Source organism: Typopeltis vanoorti, chromosome 11 (assembly GCF_054136105.1).
Source record: "Typopeltis vanoorti isolate ZY-2024b chromosome 11, IOZ_Tvanoo_1.0, whole genome shotgun sequence".
Lineage (NCBI taxonomy): Eukaryota > Metazoa > Arthropoda > Arachnida > Uropygi > Thelyphonidae > Typopeltis > Typopeltis vanoorti.
The window spans coordinates 5,686,423-5,709,831 of record NC_143559.1 but is presented as its reverse complement, the minus strand read 5'-3'; the positions used below and the strand labels follow the sequence as shown (position 1 = coordinate 5,709,831).

At 35.1% G+C, this 23,409-nt stretch overlaps 1 protein-coding gene across 3 annotated transcripts in view; it reads right to left on the bottom strand.

Annotated features, from left to right (window-relative positions):
* Positions 1-23,409, bottom strand: part of LOC150101280 (colorectal mutant cancer protein) — a 499,737-nt gene that overhangs the window by 233,319 nt on the left and 243,009 nt on the right. For all 3 annotated transcript variants that reach the window (XM_090400857.1, XM_090400859.1, XM_090400858.1), the window contains one exon: positions 12,655-12,797. In XM_090400857.1, the coding sequence (XP_090256983.1) occupies positions 12,655-12,797 (143 nt within the window). The remainder of the gene's footprint in view (positions 1-12,654; positions 12,798-23,409) is intronic.

Here is a 23,409-nt window from a genome sequence, read left to right as displayed (position 1 = left end):
ATCATCAAACTCCTGATGTGTACCCTCAAGGGGTGTACAGGATATGATAGTACTACATGAAAAATTTACATCGTTACTAACTTCCTATCTACAATTTTTATCCAAATCAGTCTGTTAATCAAGACTCCAATATTATCATTATCAGATCTTATATTTCTATCGTCTAAGGCACATTGTACCGTATCAATCCACCTATATCTTGGTCTTCCTCTGGGTCGTTTTCCTGCCAACCTGGCAGAGAACAATGTTTTGCTAATCTTTCCTCGCCCATTCTGTTTAAGTGACCATATACCACTTGAGATTAGCTCTGCTAACACACACCTGGATGCCGACAATGTCAAATTCTTTCCTAATATTCTCGTTTTTAATATGATATTGTCATTGATGCCATCTGTTCATGCCTCTAATCTTTCTCAGGACTCTCATATCTGCGGTCTCTAGTCTTTGGTCAAGGTTTTAAGATGTGATGTTACAGGAGATTGAGAGTCTTCTACATTGAAAGGCAGACAAACAAATGAGCATTAGAGGAATGGCAGGACTTTAAGACTCCTTAAAAGTACTGACAGAAGGTTGAAATACTTGACACAGGATGGCATAAATTCAATACTCAGAAAGTAAGCAAAAGATTCACCACTGATAAATTTGTAGAAAATGCAAAATGTAATTTTTATTGTAAAAATTGAGGATAAGATATATTATACAATCATCACATTTAACTACTTTTCACTCTGACTGCTATCCACGTTTTTTTTTTCCTGCAACTAAAGAAAAAGTAGACCAGCAAGGTTTTAAAATTAACAAATTATTATTATTACATGATCTTCTTCAAGAAGTCAAGAACTTACAAAGGAAATGCACTGACATACACTGGCAGTACATTTTGCAGACTCACCATAACAAGAACACAGACATCACAAACTTCCAGCTCAATTTTCATGCTGAATAACTACTGAAACTCATTTTGAGAAGGATTAAAAAACAGTAATTATAACTTAATGCCAACAAAGTATGATAATAAGAGCTTTTCAACTGAAGTTGAATTAGCTGGACATATAGACGAGTGGAAGAGTTTATTATTATGGGCTATTCGATGGAGTCCTTAGTCTCATCAAATGAGGCCCTAAACATCATGCAAACAGTACCCAACATGTGCGCAGTATCAATCATACTTTGCTTTGAACTCATTCATGATCATGCACCCACAACAGACTTTGACACCCTATCCAAAACATTCACCACTCTCCAAGCAAAAAAAAAAAAAAAAAAAATTAATTCTAACATCCTCGCTCGGTTTCCAAGGATGGCCCTAGTTCTACCACCACCACCAGACCTTTTCTAAAAAATTCCTTCTGTATTTATCTTGTAAAAACCCTTCAGTACTTTGTATGTCTCAATCATATCATCTCTTTTCTGCCTGTCAACCAATTTCTGTAAACCACAAATCTTCAACACATTCTCGTAAGGTTCATTCCATAGACCTGAAACCATCTTAGTCACTTGTCTCTGGTTCAAGTAATCCAATGAGCTGCTTTAGCCACTTTTGCTATGTGCTCTCTTAACTTTAGCTCCCTATCCATTAACATTCCCAAATCTCTGGCTTCATCAATTTCCTGGAGTATAGTTCGATCAATGTGGTACACAGACAGTAATCTTTTTACCCCAAAAAGCATAACTTTACACTTTGTAACATTACACTGACATCCATTCTCCTTTATTCAGACTGCCAGTCCATACAAACCATCCTGCAAAATTTTAACATCACCTGTATTAACTATTGCTGTACCCAATTTTGAATCATTGGCAAACAACTGAACAGTTCCTCTCAGATACTTTATCATTAATACCTATATCATTAATACAAATTCAATAGTAAGGGCCCAAGAACAGAGCCGTATGCCGCAGCACTAGTCACAGGCCTTCTTCAGGACTCTACTCCTGAATAAACTACTCTCTGATATCTCTCCATCAACCACCCTCTTATCCACTTCACCAACTTAATATCCATCTTCATGTGCTGCATTTGACTGATTAGAATTCCATATGGTATCCTGTCAAAGGCTCTTGCAAAGACCAGCAGTATCACTGTAAAGCCATTACCTTTATCCAACTCGGTTGTCACTGTATTATAAAAAGTGAGCAGGTTACTAAGGCATGACCAACCCTTAAAAAAACCATGTTGCTCTACATTCAGTATCCCATTTCTGTCTATCTATTCCTGTATTTTCTCTTGACCAACTAATCCTGTATCTTGACAACTCCTCCTGATATGCTGATAGGTCAGTAATTTCCTACATCAGTCTTGGAGCATCCTTTATGCAATGGAACTATTCCCCACTCCCTCTTTCCACCTCTTTGGGACTAATCCAGTGCTGAGACATAGATTAAACATCGTGGTCAAAGGCACCTAGCACCTTCACGTAAAACTCAAGCTGGTATACCATTTAATCCCATGCCTGTATTCATATCAAGGTTTTCTGTAATTTGCTATGCACCTCCATTTCACTTACCTGAGTTTCCATATAATTATTTGCCTGTCTCAATACTGCAATATCTGCAGTATTCAGACATATTGGATTATATCATCCAGTAAATATCATCCAGAACTCTTGCAAAGTGTTCACTTAGTAATTTTACTATTTCGACTGATTCAGTTATGCTCCCCCCCCCCCCCCCACACACAGTAGCATTCATTAAAATTATTCTACCACAGACATTCTTTTACTTGCAACATATCGAAAGAACTGGTGGGGATTATCTTTCGCCTGCACTGCTAATTTCCTTTCATGCCCTGCTTTCGCCTTTCTTACCACACTGGTTTCCCTGCTGACCTGTGCTTCGTATTGCTCATGTGCCTGCTGGTCACCTTTCTCCTTGAATTTGCTCCACAATTTTTTTTCTTTTCTTGTAGCTCCACCTTAATGATGTTATTCATCCATTTATTATTATTATACGGGCACCTCTATGGAGTCCAAAGACTCATATCAGGAGACACAATCTATTATACCTCTCCTTGAACCCATTAACAGACAAAGCACTCAAAACTGACTCTGGCAACTCATTCCACTCATTCACTATTCTCCAAGCAAAAAATCTAATCCTCGCACCCCTACTGAAAACACCTTTATTCAATTTCCAGGGATGACCCCTCATTCTGGTCCCTCTAGCCAAGTATTGAAACATTTCACCTGCATCTATCCTATAAAATCCTTTAAGCAACTTAAATGTTTCTATCATATTCCCTCTTTTCCTCCTATCAACCTTCTGTAATATACACACACCTTCAATCTGTCCTCATAGGGAACATTACACTCACCATCTTGGTCACTGGCCTATGAATTCTCTCCACTGCTTCCTCAGTCCCAAGAAATTTAAGGGAGCAGACTTGAGCACAGATGTGGCATATCTTATAAAGAGGAATTACAACTTCCTTATTTTTACTTGTTAATGTGTTCTTCACTAGCCAAGTAATCTTATTGGCTAATTTAGCAAACTTAGCAATATGTCCTCTAAACCTTAACTCTGTATACCACCACCACCCTGAAATCTCTAGCTTCATCTATTTCCTGGAGTACAGTGCCATCAATGTGATACAGCTTGTAATCACTTTATCCCAAAACGCATAACTTTAAATTTCTCAACATTAAACTGACACCCATTAACTTTAGCACATACTGACAGCCTATTTAAATTTTCATGCAATGCTCTCTACATCGCCCTGTTTAACTACTACTATCTAATTTCACATCATAAGAAACAGCTGTTTCTTATGATGTGAAATTTTCATGTATTTCTATATTGCATGTATTTCTATATATTCTATATTGATTTATAGAACTATTTACATGCTAAGATTGCTGTTTGATTATAAACAACATAGACAATATACCCTAGGTAGATTGTCTATGTTGTTCATAATCGCATGATAATTACAAAAAGCCATGAAAAATACTCATCAAACAGCATCCTTGAAGGTTCCTTATTTCACTGAAAGGCAGGTACTCTTTCAGTGAAATAAGGAACATCAGTGTTTTGAGTGAAGTTAGCAACATGAGTATTAAGGAAACAAACATCCACCACAGAACCAAATTAATTGGACTGATCACCCATAATGTAGATACCTACCTCAAGCCTCAGATTTAGGAGAGCAAAAGCATTTCAAGGATAACATCAAGGCAAATAAAAGTGTATGTAAGAATATAATTTCTGCCTCCAGATCAATCAAAATGGAGACAGGCAGAATGTTCATGACCTCAGTAGTTTGATACTGACTTATGTGCAAAAGAGATTGAGAAGAGGAGAATAAGAAAAGTTTATCAGATCACATGGAAAAATGCATCTTGACCATCAGCACCTCCAAGAAACTCATGTTGCCATTGTGTAAAGCTAAGTGACTTACATAATGGTCTAATCCAACATCTCTGGACTCGCCAACAATTTAGTAGTCACTTGTATATAATCATACCCAAGTGAGTACCAAAGATGACAATGATTATGATGTCCTGTATGTGCTCTCTCCAAGTGAATGTATGCACATCTTTATTGTGTTAATGATGACAATTACATGTCCTCAACAAAACTTGAGAAAATTTATTATTGAACCATCGCTGTTAACTTTGCTCTTTTCCACAAAATTTTCAAGGAACATTTCTATATGTCTAGTATTCATTTCCCACTCTGCTGTTTAGATCTCCAACAAGAACTATTTCTGTTTCTTTGTATCAGATACATTCTTTAATAACACAAAATAATCTGCAGTGCTCCCCTACTAGAATCTTTTGTGGGATGATACGGCAAGAGAAAACTCACATTTGGAACTACTGTATATTCTGGCGTACAAGTCGACCTGGCATATAAGTCGATATTGGAATTTTTGGAGTTTATTTGAGTTTTTATAGTATACTCATCGTATAAGTCGACTTGAAAAATTTCTTTTTCATATTGACCAGTTGACCAATAGTGGACTAAAGTGCAATGGCTCCTTTTAAAAGAATGAAATATGACGCGAGTTTTAAGTGCAAAGTGATTAAATTTGCAAAAGAAAATACTGTGTTGCTGTACGTCAGTTCGGAGTAAACGAAAAACTAGTTCGCAATTGGAGAAAAAAAATGAAACTTTAATAATGAAAATGCCAAAAAATAAGTGTGCATTATGGAAAGGAATTTATAAGTGGCCTATTCTGGAAAATAATGTTGCGGATTGGGTTAGAGAAAATTGTCAAAATGGACTCATTATAACGAGAAATAATATTCGTTTATTTGCTTTGAAGTGGGGCAAAGCAAATAAAAAGGACAGCGTGTTGTTCCATAAACCGACTACACCAACTCACTACAGTGAGTTGGTGTAGTCGGTTTATGGAAAGGAAAAATTTAGTGTTTCGACTAAAAACGAAAATTCCACAGAAGCTGCCAAAGGATTTGGATGATAAGTTATTAAGTTTTCAAAGATTTATAATTGCTAAAAGAAAGCAAAAAAAGTATTTATTGTCTCAAATCGGAAATATGGATGAAACTCCAGTTATGTTTGACATGATCAGGAATAGAACAGTAGAATTTAAAGGAAGTAAAACTATTTCTTTAAAAACAACTGGACATGAAAAAAGCCGTTTCACAGTTGTACTTGCTTGTATGACTGATGGTACTAAATTAAAACTTATAATTTTTAAAAGAAAAACAATGCAAAAGATCAAAATTTCAAGAAACGTTTTTGTCCATGTTCATGAGAATGGTTGGATGGACAAAGCAGGAGTTAAGCTGTGGTTAAAAAATATTTGGAATACACGACAAGGTGCATTAAAAAATCCAAACAGTCTTTTAGTGTGGGACATGTTCAAATCCCATTTAACAGAGAGCACAAAATCTTTATTAAGAGAGAATAATACCAATATGGCAGTGATTCCAAGTGGGTTAACTTCACTAGTGCAACCGTTGGATGTCTGTATAAACAAGCCATTTAAAAGACAGTTTACGAAAACAGTGGAATGCATGGATACAAGGAGAGAAAAGTTACACAAACTGAGGACAAATGCAACGTGCGTCTTTGATGACTATGTGTGAATGGGTAGTGAAAGCATGGGATGAAATAAAACCAGATACAATAATAAAAACTTTTAAAAAATGTGCTATGTCTAACAAATTAGATGGCTTGGAAGATGATTTTGTTTATAATGATGACGAAATTGATGCTAAATCTGATGGAGAAAACGAATACAATTTATATAACGATATATCAGAAGAAATTACAGAACCAGAGTACAATGAACTTTTCATACATTTAGACAGTGACAATTACATTTTAATTATGTAGTTACCTACCTATTTTCTTTTGTAAATAAATAATTATATAACATGTAAATAATTTTTTTTGTAAATAAATTTGATATAAGTTAAAATATTTTTACTTATTTACCCTTTTTGTATATTACTAATAAATTTAACAAAGTATGATACATTCTAGATTTTTCGTGTACAGCAATCAATTTTTGACCTGGCATATAAGTCGACCTAAAAAATTTAGTACTTTTTTTCAATGCTGAAAAGTCGACTTATATGCCAGAATATATGGGAACATGTTTGGTGTACAAGATCCCGATGATTGAAGTAGAGCTCTAATAGTACCCATATATAAAAAAGGGAAATAAAACTGAATGTGAGAATGACAGAGGTATTTCCTTACTGAGTGTTCTTGGTAAGATTTATGCCAGTATACTTGAGAAACGGTTGAGAAGAACTGTGGAAGAAAAGCTTGGTGAAGAACAAGCTGGATTCAGGCCAAATAGAGGCTGTCAGGATCAGATCTTCACTTTATGACAAATAGTGGAGAAATCATGGGAATATAACAAAGATCTGTATTTATGTTTTGTCGATCTGGAAAAGGCATATGACAAGGTGCCAAGAGAGAAGCTATTCAATACGCTACAGTTATATGGTGTCAATGGGGCATTATATCAAGCAATACTTAGTCTGTATTTGAGTTGTAAGTCAGCAATTAGAATTGAAGGAAATACAGGAAGATGGTTTAATGTTAAATCTGGTGTGAGACAAGGATGTACATTATCCCCTCTGTTATTCATTATCTATATGGATCACATTATGAAGGAAAGTGGTATTAAACATGATATGAAAATTGGAGATGTTAATGTCAGCTCTTTGCTTTATGCGGACAATGTCATACTTCTAAATAAATCTGTTACAAGTCTGCAAGATCCACTGACTAAATTGAATAACTGATGTAATAGATATGGTATGAAGGTCAGCAATAAAAAGACAAAGACAATGAAAATAGGCAGAATCATTGAAAATGTCAACTGTGTTTTGAACAGAGAACCTGTGGAACAAGTAAAACATTTCAGCTACTTAGGCACGATTTTTAGTGAAGATGGTAAATTAAATATGGAAATAGACAACAGAATCAACAAAGCTGGTATGGTAGGAAGTCAACTGAATAAATTCATATGGAATAATAGAGAAATTAGTCGGAACACTAAATTAGCTGTATACAAGACAGTGTTCAAACCAGTTTTAACTTATGGATCTGAGAGCTGGGTCAGAAGTAAAACACTCGACCAAAGACTAGAGACCGCAGATATGAGGGTCCTGAGAAAGATTAGAGGCATGAAGAGATGGCACCAATGGTAATATCATATTAAAATCGAGGATATTAGGAAAGAACGTGACATTGTCAACATTCAGGAATACGTTAGTAGAGCTAATCTCAGGTGGTATGGTCACTTAAACAGAATGGGTGAGGAAAGATTATCAAAACAAGTGTTCTCTGCCAGGTTAACAGGAAAACGACCCAGAGGAAGATCAAGATATAGGTGGCCTGATACGGTAAAATGTGCCATAGACAATAGAAATATAAGATCTGATAATGTTGAAGTTTTGACAAGTAACAGACTGATTTGGAGGAAAACTGTAGATAGGAAGTTAGTAATGATGTAAATTTTTCATGTAGTACTATCATATCCTGTACACCCCTTGAGGGTACATGGCAGGAATTTGATGATTATGATGAAGAAAATGGGGATGGATAGCAGGTTGGTTAGCCTGGATTAGAGATGGATTGACTCCAAACCATACCTACCAGCAAGTTGTGTATGGTGGAGAAGTATCTAGAAAAGGTAGAAAACCTGTGGTATCCATAGTCTTCGGATCATTAGTCTCAATTTCATGTTGATTGGATGATCTTCAAATGTATGAAGATGATACAAAGATGAAGCATGTTATAAGGAGTGATGCTGATGTTAATTCCCATTAGAAAGATTTGAATAGACATTTATCTCAGCCAAATGAGTGAAATTGGAATTTTGATGTTAATAAGTGCAAGCTGAAGAAGTGAATGCATTTGCACTTATTTAACATCTTCAGTCTCGAATCTCATCCAACTGTTGAATTGTGATTCAAGAGGTGAATAAGATTAGAGATCAGGAGGATTATGGTTGACAGTGACCTGAAATTTAAAGGGTACACTGCAAACATGTTGCAAAAATGGCATAGTGCATTCCTGTTATTGATCAGAAGAACATCGATAATGTTAAAACACTGGTCAGACTACTATGCTGCACTTTGTTCACTTATTTTCACTATAATACAAAAACTCTGGAGATAATTCAGAGACAATTACCGAAGGCAATATCAGGATATTGCAATATTAGTTAAGGAGAGTTGAGGGAATGTAGATTGCAAAGTTTAGTGAATATGAATTAGAAAATAGATAATATGTTAGTGACATTTAAGTTACTGAATGGATTTTGTTGGATTAATTCAGATGGGATTACACAGAGAGTAAAAATTGAGAAGAGTAGAATGAGAAGTCATCCACAGAAATTATATAAAGATGTGGTGAAGAGGAGAGTGAGGATTTTTTACATGGAAAGTGGTGATGAGTGAGATGCACTTCTGGAATATATGTTGTGGATGTTAAGAATATAAATGAGTTAAGATTCAAGTATGACAGATATGATGGTTGCTGAGTAAGACCTCCCAAGATGAGTCTGTTGATTCCATGGAAATTTGTTGTAATAAGTATAATATACATAAAATAATAAAGAATAAAACAGAACCATTCAGCAATAATGATTAACTGAGAAATTCAATGCCTTTAATTATTGAAACATCATGAAGTTGGCATATCCAAAAAAAAAAAAAAAAAGTTGATAAAGGCAATCTCTAAACAGCAGCAAGATTCACACAACATTTAACAACTAGCAACATTAAACTAGTTTCCGTGGTGATCCTTTTGTAATGCAATTATAACTCCCCTCCACAAGCCTTACAAGATACAAAAAGAATGCACAATGATAACTCCCATGATGAGTCTGTTGCTGACACCATGAAATTTTGTTGCACTAATAATGATAAAACAATAAAGAATAAAACAGAATACATAGGAAAATACCGAAATTATGACCAACCAAGAAATTCAATGGTTTAATTACAGAAACACCAAGAATTTGCTGTCACCAAAGCTAATCTCAGTACATTGCCAAAAAAAAGTGATGTGTGGCATTCAACAACATTAGCAACGGAACCATCTCCTCCCCCCCCCCCCCCCCAAAAAAACAAATATAGCAGATATGGAGAGAAATGCTCTTCAGATTATTGATATTTATTTATTATTATTGTTTATATCACTCCTGCACATGACAGATCACAATACCTGTAGCAAAATAGGGTGGCATTTTGAACAGAGTGAGGAACGAAAACCTCCATTCCTCACTCTGTTCAATAATTTCTGCAACAAGATCACAACGAGCATCTGGATCTGAAGAACGGAAACAGCAGTCTGACAATGGAAATAGGACTAAAAGTCATGGAGATCTTTCCATCTGGCATTGTTATAATGCCAACTACATGAGGTTGTGAATGCTTGAGAAGAGAATATTCCAAGAGATGAAACCTGGATGAGATTGTGACCTGAATTATCAAGAGTATCAGTCACCTTAATGGTATACTTGGAAGGAGAACTGGTTAAGAAAAGATCCAGAATGATGGATGTGTGGAAAGGATTGTCAGGGATTCTGGATGACAGATGAATGATTTGTTTTAAATCCTTACTTGATAGCAAATATCTCTACTTCTATTCCAGCTTGGTCAGTGGAAAATGGAGCAAATTAAATTGTGAACATTAAAGTCACCAAAAAAGATGACCTCTGTTGGGAATTTGGAAATGGTGGAGACAGCAGATGAATGAGACACGATGAGGAAATGTTAAGCCACAGAAGGTCAAGAAGAGAATATTCAAGATGGCGAAAGGAATTATATAAGTTTCACTCCAGACAATTAAGATGACGATGGGCTGTGGATGTTGTGACAGAGATTTGAAGTTCAGTCAAAAATAGGAGATGGGTCTGGATGTCTGCAGGTGATGAAGCACATCATTTAGGTTGGTGTTAAATGTTGGTGAAGTGAATGTACAAATTTTTTGTAAGATTTTCTAATTTATAAAATTTTTTGATCTAGATGTCTGCAGGATGCACATCACTTAGGTTGGTGTTTATACTACAAATGTTGGTAAAGTGACCATGGAAGAAATTTTTTTGTAAGATTTTCTAATTTTTAAAATTACTTAGGTTTTTTTTTTTTTTTTAATCACAGTAACACTACATTTATTTAGGTTCACTTTCAGACTGGGATGGAGAGAGAAAAAGGCAGAGAGAAAAAGAGCAGGGATACATAGTGAGAGGAAACAGAGTCCATACAAAAAACATTCCCACTCCATGGCATAACATGGTCTTGACCATGTTATGCCTGATCATGCTGATCATGGTCAGCCTGCAAAACTGTTTACAGTCATACCCTCAAAGATAGGAAAATTACTGGATCTTTACAATGAGTTTGGTATGCTCCAGAAGCGTATCAGGGAGCCTCTGCTGTAACTTGGTGCAGACAAGCTCTTGGAAAAACCCAGGTTCAAATCCGTTTATGATGAAAGGAACCTTTCAGTCAAATTAAATATAAAAAAAAATAATAATAATAATAAAAGGTAAGTTAGTCTCATACAGAGGTAGGGGGTTTTTCTACTGTAAACTCAATTTTTTTTTTTTTTTTTTTGTCCTTCAAAACAGGCAAACTGGCAGTGAACACATAGGATATTAACCGGAAGATGGAAGAGATTAATTAGAGTCTCACCATCTTATCTTTCTAAATGCACATGATGAATCTCAGGTAGAGATTCATAATAGTCGACCTCCTTTATAGAGATGACACTCTACAAAATATAAGGGTATCACTCACATTGCATGTTTAAAGAAGGGGACAGAAACCAAAACCTGTCCTCTGGGAATCAAATATGTATTACTAAATTTCTGCTGTATTTTTTATCAGTTTTTAATATTAATTAATAAAAGAGATCTAATAATGATATTTAACAATGCAAATTATGAAACTAAAAATCAATAACTTATTATCCAGTTACTTCCAGGTAACTGATCTGATCTTAAAGGATCTAAAATGGTTCCACAGCAGGAAAATGCTAATGAACAGTAAGCCAATTTGGCCACAAAAGTTGAAAAACTAACTGAAATCCTGACATCCCCCTTACTTTCATGTATGGTTCACATAACATTTATAAAGATAATGCCATAGTCTAATAAGCTGTTAATGCCAAGGGTCAGAGAGCCCTTGCTATCCCCTATCAGAATACTGGGAAAAATGTTTGAGAAATCACACATGAGAGAGAAATATATATGTCATCTCACTACATTCTGTTCAATTTATACCAATGTCCCGGAAGAATAAGCCTTTCAAATAGCAACCTTTTAATGACAAGACTTTGTTCATTTGCAAGCCTTCTGACTCTATGGAGATACCTGTATAATAATAATAAAACACAAAGTTAACAATTCATTAAATATACACAGATTGTAGGTGCTGTAAATGAACATGTTCTTGTCAGTAAAAGGTTGCTATTTGAACTATTATTCACACAATACCTATCATACCTCTCCTTAAACACATTCACTGATGAAGCACTCACAACCACCTCTGGTGACAGATTCCACCATTTTAAGCAAAAAATCTAGTCCCAACACCCATGCTAACCACACTCTTACACAATTTCTGTGGGAGACCACTTGTTCTCTTCCTTTCTGCCATTGTACTGAAAAAAAAAAGTCTTCAGTGTCAATCCTATAAAATCCCTTTAATAACTTACATGCTTCTATAATATCTCCTCTTTTTCACCTATCAGCTAGATTTTGAAGCCCACAAACCATCAATCTATTCTTAGAGAGAATTACATAGACCTGCCACAATCTTAGCTTAAATGGTTGCTGAGGGTTAAATAATCTTGGAATGCTACTAAAAATATTTCAAGCCATTTCGTGCCTCCAAAATGCTGTGAACAAAAGGAATTTTCATAAAATTTGGCTTTCAGAGTGAAAAGATTATTGTTTCTATGTCAGTGAATAAATGGAGATTTTCAGTTTTTCACTTAATAACTGAACAGGCATGTTTTTTCCTTATTACAAAATTCTACTTTTAGTCGCACATATACATACAGATTATAGACACAAAAAATTAAATCTGTCTGAGAAAGGTCATGATTTTGTGAATGACTTCTTGCAATGGGACTTGGAAGTATTCTGGGAAGCTTGATAGAATTTAATCATAATAAATGAATGCATTACAGAATCTTACTAAAAAAATTTTAAACCTGTAATGCTCTGTCTTCTGAGCTTTCATTATCACCCAAACCACTGCTTGCCTCTTCACCTTCCTGAAGAATAGTCCTAGAAATTTCTGCATGTGAATCTTCCTCCCCGCCAAAACGTGACATCTCCACATTGGAATCATTTCCTAAAAGTATAAATAATATTAAAAAAAAAAAAAACTCACTTTTAAATTTATTTATAATGAACTTTAGTTAATAAATGAAATTTTATAAGTAGACCACATGATGCAACCAAACATTAACAAATAAATAAAATTAAAATAGAGATACAGCATTATTTGATATTTTGAATGGAAATATGAGTACTATGAGGTCAGAAGTAAAACACTTGACCAAAGACTAGAGACCGCAGATATGAGAGTCCTGAGAAAGATTAGAGGTGAACAGATGGCATCAATGGCAATATCATATTAAAAATGAGGATATTAGGAAAGAACTTGACATTGTCAGCATCCAGGAATGTGTTAGCAGAGCTAATCTCAGGCCACTTAAATAGAATGGGAGAGGAAAGATTAGCAAAACAAGTGTTCTCTGCCAGGTTGGCAGGAAAATGACCCAGAGGAAGACCAAGATATAGGTGGATTGATACGGTACAAAGTGCCTTAGACGATAGAAATATAAGATCTAATAATGTTGGAGTCTTGACAAGTAACAGACTGATTTGGAGGAAAATTGTAGATAGGAAGTTAGTAATGATGTAATTTTTTCATGTAGTACTGTCATATCCTGTACACCCCTTGAGGGTACATGGCAGGAATTTGATGATAATGATGATATGAGTACTAAAATATTAAAAGCAAAAGGACTGCTAATAAAAATAAATATTTAAAAAAATGGTGATGGTGGACTTGAGAGATAGAAAAGAAGTCATTAAAACTTCCTGGCAAGTAAGCCAGTAGGTATCCTGAGAGAATGCATGAAAAGATGTTGGAAAGAATAAAGAGGATAAATATCAAGTATCACCAGTAAACACCAGTTCAAAAATGAACTGGTGACAGCTGAAAATCATAAAAATGGAGAAAACAGTACAGTAAAAGAAACTGGAGATAATAAAAGTGACATAAAAGCTGAATATAACATATTCTGGTAGTCAGGTTTAATTTTTTTTTTTTAATGATTAAAAGCAATAATGGTGCAAAATAATAGGAGGGATGTAGTGATGAGCACATTGCAGTATTTGGGAGAGAAAAGTTAAGTAACTGTAGTAATGATACCAAACTCAAAATGTTCAAATATGTGGAAATGTAGCAGGTTTTCAGTTACAACAGTGGAATTTGGAAAAGTGGGTTTTTGATAACTAGAACACATATCTCATGTCAATGTACATACACAAGTGGCCAAAATTGTGGAAACCTTTTGGAAAAAGTGTATTTCTGAAGTTTGATGGCTCATAACACTACTTTTTTTTTTTGAGTAATATTATAAATTATATATCACTGGAAAGATAATTTAATCAAGAATGTAATGGAATAACTTATATGAAGGATTTTTTTTTAATTAGAACAGCAGTTATAAAGAAGAAAAGTGAAACACAGAAAAAATGAGATAATCAAAAATTCTCACAATGTGAGTTAATACTTAGTTGGGTAACCTTCAGTGTTAATTACAGCCTTACAACGCCTTCCCATGGAGTGAACCAAGTTTTTTAGTTCTGCAGCTGTTATAATGTGAAACCAAGATTGAATTATTGCTTCTATTAATTGAGTTTTATTGCTGGGTTGCTTCTGACTAACAAGTTTCTTTAGTCGGCTCCATAGATTTTCGATTGGGTTAAGGTCTGGGCTATTCAATAGACATTCCAGCAGCGGAATGATTATCTTGAAACCACTTTTTTGCACACAGCAGCAACATGACATCGAGCTGAATCCTGTTGAAATATAAATGCCTCATTATCTTGGAAAAGATGGAAAAAATGATGCAATCAGGATGCAAATCTTCTCCTTATGTATTTTATGCCATCACTACCAAACAGGAAGATTTTGGTCTCATCACTCCAAATAACACTGTCCCATTGTTCTGCTGTCCAGTTAACATGGGTTTTTACCCAGTTTAATCTTTTCAACCTTTGTTTGAGAGATAATGGCTTTTTTCGTGGAATTCTAGCATTTAGACCAAATTCCTGCGGTCTGCACCGAACAGTCCTTGCAGTCAACTTCACATTGTATTGTCATTTCATCTTGTATACACCGAGATGATTTTCTTCTGTCACATAGGCATAGTCTCTCAATTCTTCTATCATCACTTGCTGTTGTGCACCTTTTCCTGCCTTTACCAGTCTGGTTTTGTAGTGACTGAGTGTCCTTATACCTCTCCAAAAATTTAGAAATGCCACCTTTGGTTAAGTTTCCACCAATTTTTCTTCTAATTTCTTCATAACTGTAGCATTGTTCAGTTAATAGTACTATTTTACATTGCTTTCTGGGTGACTAGTCAACTCTTTGTGCCATTTCTTTAATTTTATTGTTTTACAAGCTCACTAAATGAAAGAACACAAAAAAAACCAACCAACTTGATAGCAATCACATAATACACTGACAAATGTCCTCCTCTCAACTCCAATACATGACATCAATAGTTGAATCCTACTGTGACCTTATTGGCTCATTGCCAAAAGAAGACACCTGATTGGCTCTCTAAACACTCATGCTCATTGGCTACATTCAAATGAAGGAAAGCTACTTCCTACTAACCAAAGCAAGTTGTGCATCTTTGTTTCTGGTTATTTGGCTATAACTATTCATAGAATACAGATAATTGAACAAACTTTGTTGCATTACATTCTTGATTAAATTATCTTTCCATTGATATATAATTTTATGGTATTACACCAAAAAAAAGTGGTGTTATGAGCCATCAAACCTCAAAAATACACTTTTTCCAAAAGGTTTTCACAATTTTGGCCACTAGTGTATATATAAATATATATATATATATATATATATTTATTTCCAAAAAAAATATCATCAGAAGAGACTTCAGGAAGTGAATAAGTCATTGAGAGAAGCAGTGGCACACCCAGAGGGGGCCCTTCCCACCCAAAAAAAAAAAAAAAAGGCTAGAAAATTTTCCAAAAATTTTTTCCTAATTAAAATGATTTTTTTTTTTTTAAAATTTATGTTGTGTCGTGTCTTCTATTTTTATACTACTTATGAATCAGCGATCATTGCAGATGCGTAGTCATAGGTCATATGCAATGCATAGTGTGTATTCTCAAATCAGGGCCACCCCACCTCCCCAGGATTAAATCCTCAGTGAGCTACTGGAGGGAGGTCATATATAAACAACACATACATCGGCTGACATACCTTCTCTTAAACTCATTCCCACAAATCTGAACCTAAAAACTATCACAAAATAAGCTCACTGTGTGCTATGTTAAACTATGCAAAAAAAAAAAAAAATTATGAAAGGAAAATTATAATCACAGCAAAATTATAATGATGAATAATAAGGATCCCATAAGAAAAGATTATGTACTATTGTACTAATGCTGTATTCGATGTAAAACAAATAACAGAAAAATCAATAAAATATAATAAACCAATAATGTGTTTCATTGACTTAGAAATAAATTTTGAAAGAATGTTTCAAAAGTAACTGCATGAAGAAATATACCACTCATGCTCACTACATAAACATATGCAAAAAATAAATGTATAACAAAATAAGGAAAATAAACAGACAAGATGATTCTTTAAGTATCGTTTATTTAACAGAGCTATGGATCAAATAATAACAAATTAAGAAAAGGAAATTAAATGAAATAAAAATCAGAAAGAAGATTTAAAGTTGGTTAGATATGTAGATATAAAATGTGATGTTGTGGGCCTTCCAGAGATAAGAAGGAAAGAAGAAACTCTCATGCATTTAAAAGATGGACATCTACTCTACCACTGTGAATGTGACAAACTCAACTGGTGGTGTAGGATTCCTAATAAATAAAACAATCAAGGACAATGTCCTGTTTGTTAATAAAATAACATCAAGAATAGCTGAACTAAGTCTCTTCATAAATAAAAGATACCAACTGAAAATTATACAAGTATATGCCCCAACTACGGACCATCCAGATGAAGAGATAGAAGATTTCTATGAAACATTAGAATCCACATTAAATAATTCTAAAGAATTCTACATAATTATAATGGGTGACTTTAATACCCAGATTGGAAGCAGAGATGACCATCTGAACTCCATCAGTAAATTTGGACAGAGGAATGAAAGAGGAGAAAGACATTGAATTTGCAGAAGAAAATAACCTCTTTATTATGAACAGCTTTTTCAAGAAGAAAATCAACCAAAAATGGACGTGGAGAAGCCCAAATGGACAAACTTACAAAGAAATAGACTTCATCCTCTCCAACAGAAGATATATAATAAATAATACCGAAGTGCTTAATAGATTTAATACAGGAAGTGTTGACCACAGACTAGTAAGGGCAAAAATATGGATCAACAAAAAATGGGAATGGAATAAGCTCATGAGAAAAAAGTCCAATTTAGTGAATATACAAAACCTCTACCACAATAAAAGCTATTATATAGAATCACTCAAAAATGAACTAAAAAAAAGTTAAACACAGCTACTACCATCGATGATACTAATGAAATATTAACAAAATCTATCTTGAATTGTGCACTAGAAATAGGAGGTGTAAAAAGGCACCAAAGAGTGGAAAAACTAAGACAGGAAAACCTTAGATCTGATGAAGAAAAGAAGAGATATGAAAAGATTTGAATAACACCAATAAAATAGAATATGTGGAAATTTGTAAAACTATAGGTAAAAGGATGAAACATGAATTTAGATTGTATAATACTAGGAAAATTAAATAATAGAAAACAATAGTAATACGAAGGATCTAAGACGAACATTATCAGTTGGAAAAAAGGAAAAACCCGCTGTAAGAGGAAAAAATGGTGATCTTATAAAAAATAGAGATGCAATAATCAAAAGAATTGAGGAATTTTTTTACTGAACTCTATGAAGACAAAGACTGGGACATCCAAGAATCATCTATGAATAACTCTATTGAGGAAGAACATGATGCCCCTGAGATCTTACAAGGCGAAGTGGAAATGGCACTGCGGGAAATGAAGACTGGAAAGGCCCCAGGAGAAGATGGAATTATGGTAGACTTCTTAAAACTGGGAGGAAGCCCTGTCATCAAACAGCTGACTAAACTCTTTAATAAAAGCCTAAAACAGAGAAAAATTCCAAAAAATTGGAACAATTCACTTCTAATATTAATTTTTAAAAAGGGCAATAAGGAAGAAATTAAAAACTACAGACTTATAACCCTACTCCCTACCATATATAGTTTTCATAAAAATTATAAATAATAGAATAAAATCTAAACTAGAGGGAATGCAATCCTGTGAACAAGCTGGATTTAGAAAGAATTACAATACTTTGGACCATATTCACACATTAAGACAGCTCATTGAAAAATCAATTGAATACAATAAACCCTTATGTCTGGCCTATATAGACTATGAAAAAGCATTTGATTCAGTTAAAACATCTGCAACACTAAAAGCACTTGAAACCCAGGGAACTGAGAAACCACATATTTAAACACTAAAACATATTTACAATAATGCAACTTCTGTAATTAAATTTTATAAAAATAGTGAAAAGTTCCCAATACAAAAAGGCATCCGACAAGGCGACACCATTCTCCCAAATTATTTACAGCTGCACTAGAGGAAGTCTTGATTGGGAAACAAAAGGAATAAACATAAATGGAGAAATGCATCATCATCTGAGATTTGCATATGATATTGTCCTAATAGCAGATAATCTTGAAGATCTAGAAGAAAGGTTGAATCAGCTAAATGAAGCCTCCAGAGTAATTGGATTAAAAATAAATAGAGAAAAAACAAAAATAATGATGAATAAATATATTAACCATAGAACTGTCAAAGTTGAAAACCATGAAACAGAAGTTAATTCATATGTATATTTGGTCCAATTGTTAGCCTTTGAGAAGTGCCAAAGAAAAGAGATTGAATGAAGAATTCACCTCGGATGGATGGCTTATGGAAAATGAGAGACATATTCAGAAGTGACATCCCTATGAGTCTAAAAAGGAAAGCTTTCGACCAGTGCATACTTCCTGTCCTAACATATGGAGGAGAAACATGGGACTTTAACAGAAGCTGTACACAAAAAGCTGAGAACAACACAACATCGCTTGGAGAGAAGTATGCTAAAAATAACATTAAGAGATAGGAAGACAAATACCTGGAAAGATCTCAAACAGGTGTCATGGATAACGTAAAATAAATTAAACAGGCTAAGTGGAGATGGGCTGGCCATACTGTCAGATGCAGTGATGGGAGATAGAGTAGAAAAACAACAGAGTGGAGACCAATGGATCTCCATCCATTGGTCTGATGGATGGAGATCCATCATTGGTCTCCATCCAAGACAAAGAGGAAGACAGAGAAGAAGGTGGAGGGATGAACTGGAACAAATTACAGGAGTGAGATGGATGCTGGAGAGGCAGAAAACCGAGTGATCTGGAAAATCATGGGAGAGACCTTTGTCCAGCAGTGGACAGAACCAAAAGGTTGAAGAAGAAGAGATATGCAGATAATATGGCAATACATGCACAAAATCAAGATGGTCTGCAAAGGCAGTTATACTTTTAAACTGATTTTTAGCAATTTTAACATGGAAATATATATACAGGGTGATTCTAAATTATTGTATGGGTTTCTGTGGCCTATAATTTTCAAACTGGAAACAACAAAATAAAACTGCTTACATAATATGAAGGAGTAACTCAAAAAGTTTTATCTATTGCAGGGCTGTCCAACCTTTGGTAATCCGAGGGCCGCAATTAAAAAAATATATTTATCCGAAGGCCGCATCATAATGCATATCTAGTAATTTGGTGAGCAACAGCGACACAACCTCGATAGCTGAATAAACGAACAACACTAATCGCACGCTCATGTTCTGCGTGAGTGGCCAGAGCATGCGCATTGCAACAAAACAGCATAAGAACGCTTCTTTGACACATCTAATATTTGAAAAACATGCGATGTGAAAACACTAAATACAATTATTAACATCAAGATTATCGATTAGTGATAGAATTCAAATATCTAATACGCATTTGATTCAAATTATTTTATTTTTTTCGCTGGTGAAAATCAAAACCCACAGGCGAGCTGCACAAAATCGCACAGCAGACAACATGCGGCTCACGGGCAGTGCTTTGGACAGCCGTAATCTATAGTATCAATACTGCACAATGCTAAACAACTTCGATATGCTCGCCTTTCATAGCACATAAGATGTCCAAGCAATAATCAATTTCCTTCCAAGTGTTCTCCATCAATTGCAGTGTAATAACTATTTCTATCGCAGCAACAATTCTGGTCTTCAGTTCACCGAGGGAGGTTGCAAGGGTCTGGTAAACAATGTCCTCCATGCATCCCCAAAATCAAGTGGCATAATATCACGTGAGCATGGAGGCCACAGAATCTGTCCACCATGCCCAACCCAGCACCTGGAAAAATGTACGTGAAGAAATTCTTGGACAATAATAGCCCAATGTGGCAGTGCTTCATCTTGCTGGAACACCACTTTTCGTTGATGATATTCCAACTGGAGTAACAGATATAGCATGCCCAGATAGTTCACCACAGTCACTGTTATTTTTTTTGCAAAGAAAAAGGGCCTCAAAACTTCCGAATATGACAGAGCAAACCAGACATTCCCCTCTGGACTATCTCCTTCGAATACACGAATGGCGTGAGAGTTTTCTGATCCCCATATTCTGCAGTTATGACGATTTACCCTCTCTGATACACAAAATGTTTCTTCATTACTAAATATCCATCGCAGAAGGTACTTTTCATCAACTTCGACTTTTGACAAAATGTCTTAGGCAAATTGGAAACAGCAGGGCCTTTGTATCGTCTGGCTTTAAAGACTGCACAGTCTGCACTTTGTAGGCACAGAGTTGAATGGGGTTATGAACAACACTCTAAATAGTTGTTTGTGGTATACCTAACTGCAAAGAAGCTAGTCTAGTTGATTTTTATAGGCTTCTATAAAATGCTTCCTGTTTTCAATCAACAACTTCCTGAGAAGTGCTCAGTCTTACTGCTCCTTTTTGGTGCTGAATGCTACCAGTCTCTTGAAATTGTTTTAAACTACATCAGATAGTATCTGAAGGCGGGTGTTTTGTATAATGAGTTTTGTAACGATGTTGCGTTTGTAATAACGGACTTCATTTCAAAAAACCAAATTACTCGCCTTGCTTTCTCTTAAACAGTCACTATTTTGAAGTATGACTCATATTACCTCCGAGACATCAATTGCCAAATAAAACTTTTTGAGTTCCACTTTCAACTTCTGTAAGAAGTCTTATTTTATTGTTTCTGATTTGAAAATTACTGGCCACGAAAATCCCGACAATAACTTAGAATCACCCTATATATATATACAGGGTGTTCGGGATAAATTTGACAGTTTCGTAAGGAAAAAGAAAATCTTCTTTGTATCTATTAAATTTAATGAATTGACAAAAAAACATTACAGGCAGAGTTAATTACAATACTATCAACAAGATTTACTCAAAATAACCACCATTAGCATCGATCACAGCTTCAATTCTGCTTCGGAACCTCGAACAAGCTGATGCTACAGTCTCCCTGGGAAGGGCCGCAAAAACTGTTTTAATTTTATCCATTAACTGGGCTTTTGTATTACTGGAAGTGCGATTGGTGTCTTTTTCAACTGCGCCCCATACAAAATAATCCATGGGGTTAAGGTCTGGGGAGTTTGGAGGCCAAACATTTGGACTGGTGAAGTCGTAGAAATTTTCAGACAACCATTTTTGACTTTTCCCAGAGGTGTGGCAAGGGGCCGAATCCTGCTGCCATACATACGGCCTACCATTGGCTACCCTTGTTATCCAGGGCTTGACTACAGTTAGCAACTCCACGAACAAAGCCCGAATTCCAATGCCAGGGTTCTTCAACACCTGTTCCTGCAGATTTGCGAGGAATTCTGCTGTACGAACGCAATCAGATCGTCTGCTAGGGATCTTTCTTCTTGCTACATCCTCGTAGTCACCATTGCAAGTCTCTAGTTCATGCCTGATTGTTTTTACTGTATTCAGGGAGCATTGGGCAGCAGTCGTAATATCCTTATTTTGATGGCGGGCACGAATCATCATGATACAAGTTATTCTCTTCCATGATTCAGGTGGGTTCCAGCTATCCATCCTTTCTGACATCTTGTATATGAATGAAGAAGGGTCCAAACTTTTAAATGAAGAGAAGTGTGTGTTAATACATGAAACTTACGGAAAAATATAATTAATTATAAATATGTCAAATTTATCCCGAACACCCTGTATATATATATATATATATATATATATATATTTAATATTCAACCAAGCTTGATTTGCTTCCTCAGCCTTAAGTAAAAGACAGGTTATAATCCACTAATTCAAGCCCTATCCAAAGGCCAATAAGTTGTGGAAATACCTTCTGAATATGAATGATGAGCCAAACAAAGCGACCTTTTGCAACTGCCCAGTTTCTAATCCATCTAACTCAAGTGCTTCTAGATGTTTTTTCAATGTTTTCTGGATGGCATCTAAAGTACCTATTATTATGGGAACAACTTTCATTTTCTTTTGCCAAATTTGTTCAACTTCGACTTGCAACTCATGATACTTTGTAATTTTTTCAGTTTCTTTTTCATCAATTTGGCTATCTCCTGGTATTGATATTTCAATAAACTGAACACCATTGTTTTCACTTTTTTCGACCACTGTTATATCATGTGTATTACATTCCAAGCTTTTGTCAGTCTGGATTTTCCCAGAGTATTATAGCTTTTTCATTCTCAATCGCTTTTTGGTCAACTTTATGCTTCCAACAGTCTTTAGATATTTTAAACCCATACTTTTTTTGGTCGCTAGGTGTCTCACTGATATGATCGTCGGCTTGTCGAGAACTCCTGAAAAGATTAGTAGTATTTTGTGTTATCATTGGCAATTTTACTAGAATTTTACGTAGTACTGTTTGCTTTTTGTTTCCTGGTGTGTATGTGCGATTTTTGTGTGTTTTCTGTGTTATTTTAATTAATATTTTTAAGATAAGACAGCGCACATATGGCACCGATAAAAAAAAAAATGTTTGTTTAAGAGTTTTGATGTAAAAGAGTTTATGCAATGTGCTGTCTGTGAGATGTATGCTTTGCGACGAGCGGTGAGAGTCTGGTTAGATGGTGATAGTGGAGTTAATATGTGCAGAAAGTATAAGGAGAATGAGGATCTCAAGCGTGTTTTGGGTGGCGAGAGTAATATCGTTAACGATAGTCAGAATGTAGAAATGGCGGTGTGATAGAGAATTGCAAGGTAGTGCCAGATAGGTGTGAGAGCATCGTTGAAAGTGTAAATGAAGGTAGAAATACAGAACGAATGGATGATTTGATTGATAATGAAAATGATGAGATAAATGCGAGTAGTGAAATCGCACGTTTGAGCGGAGCGATACACAGAGCAAAAAAGGCAACTGGAGTGTATGGAAAAATGTGTGCTGAACGTACCAACTAATAAACGGCGAAAGTCTGTTACGATAAATAATAGAATGTTCGTAAACGTCAATAAAATGAAGGAGTGAGTGCTGTATGGGGATTCACTATTAAGAGGTGTGAAAGTTGAGAGTTTGACAAAATTGTACCAGCCGGGTGCGAACATA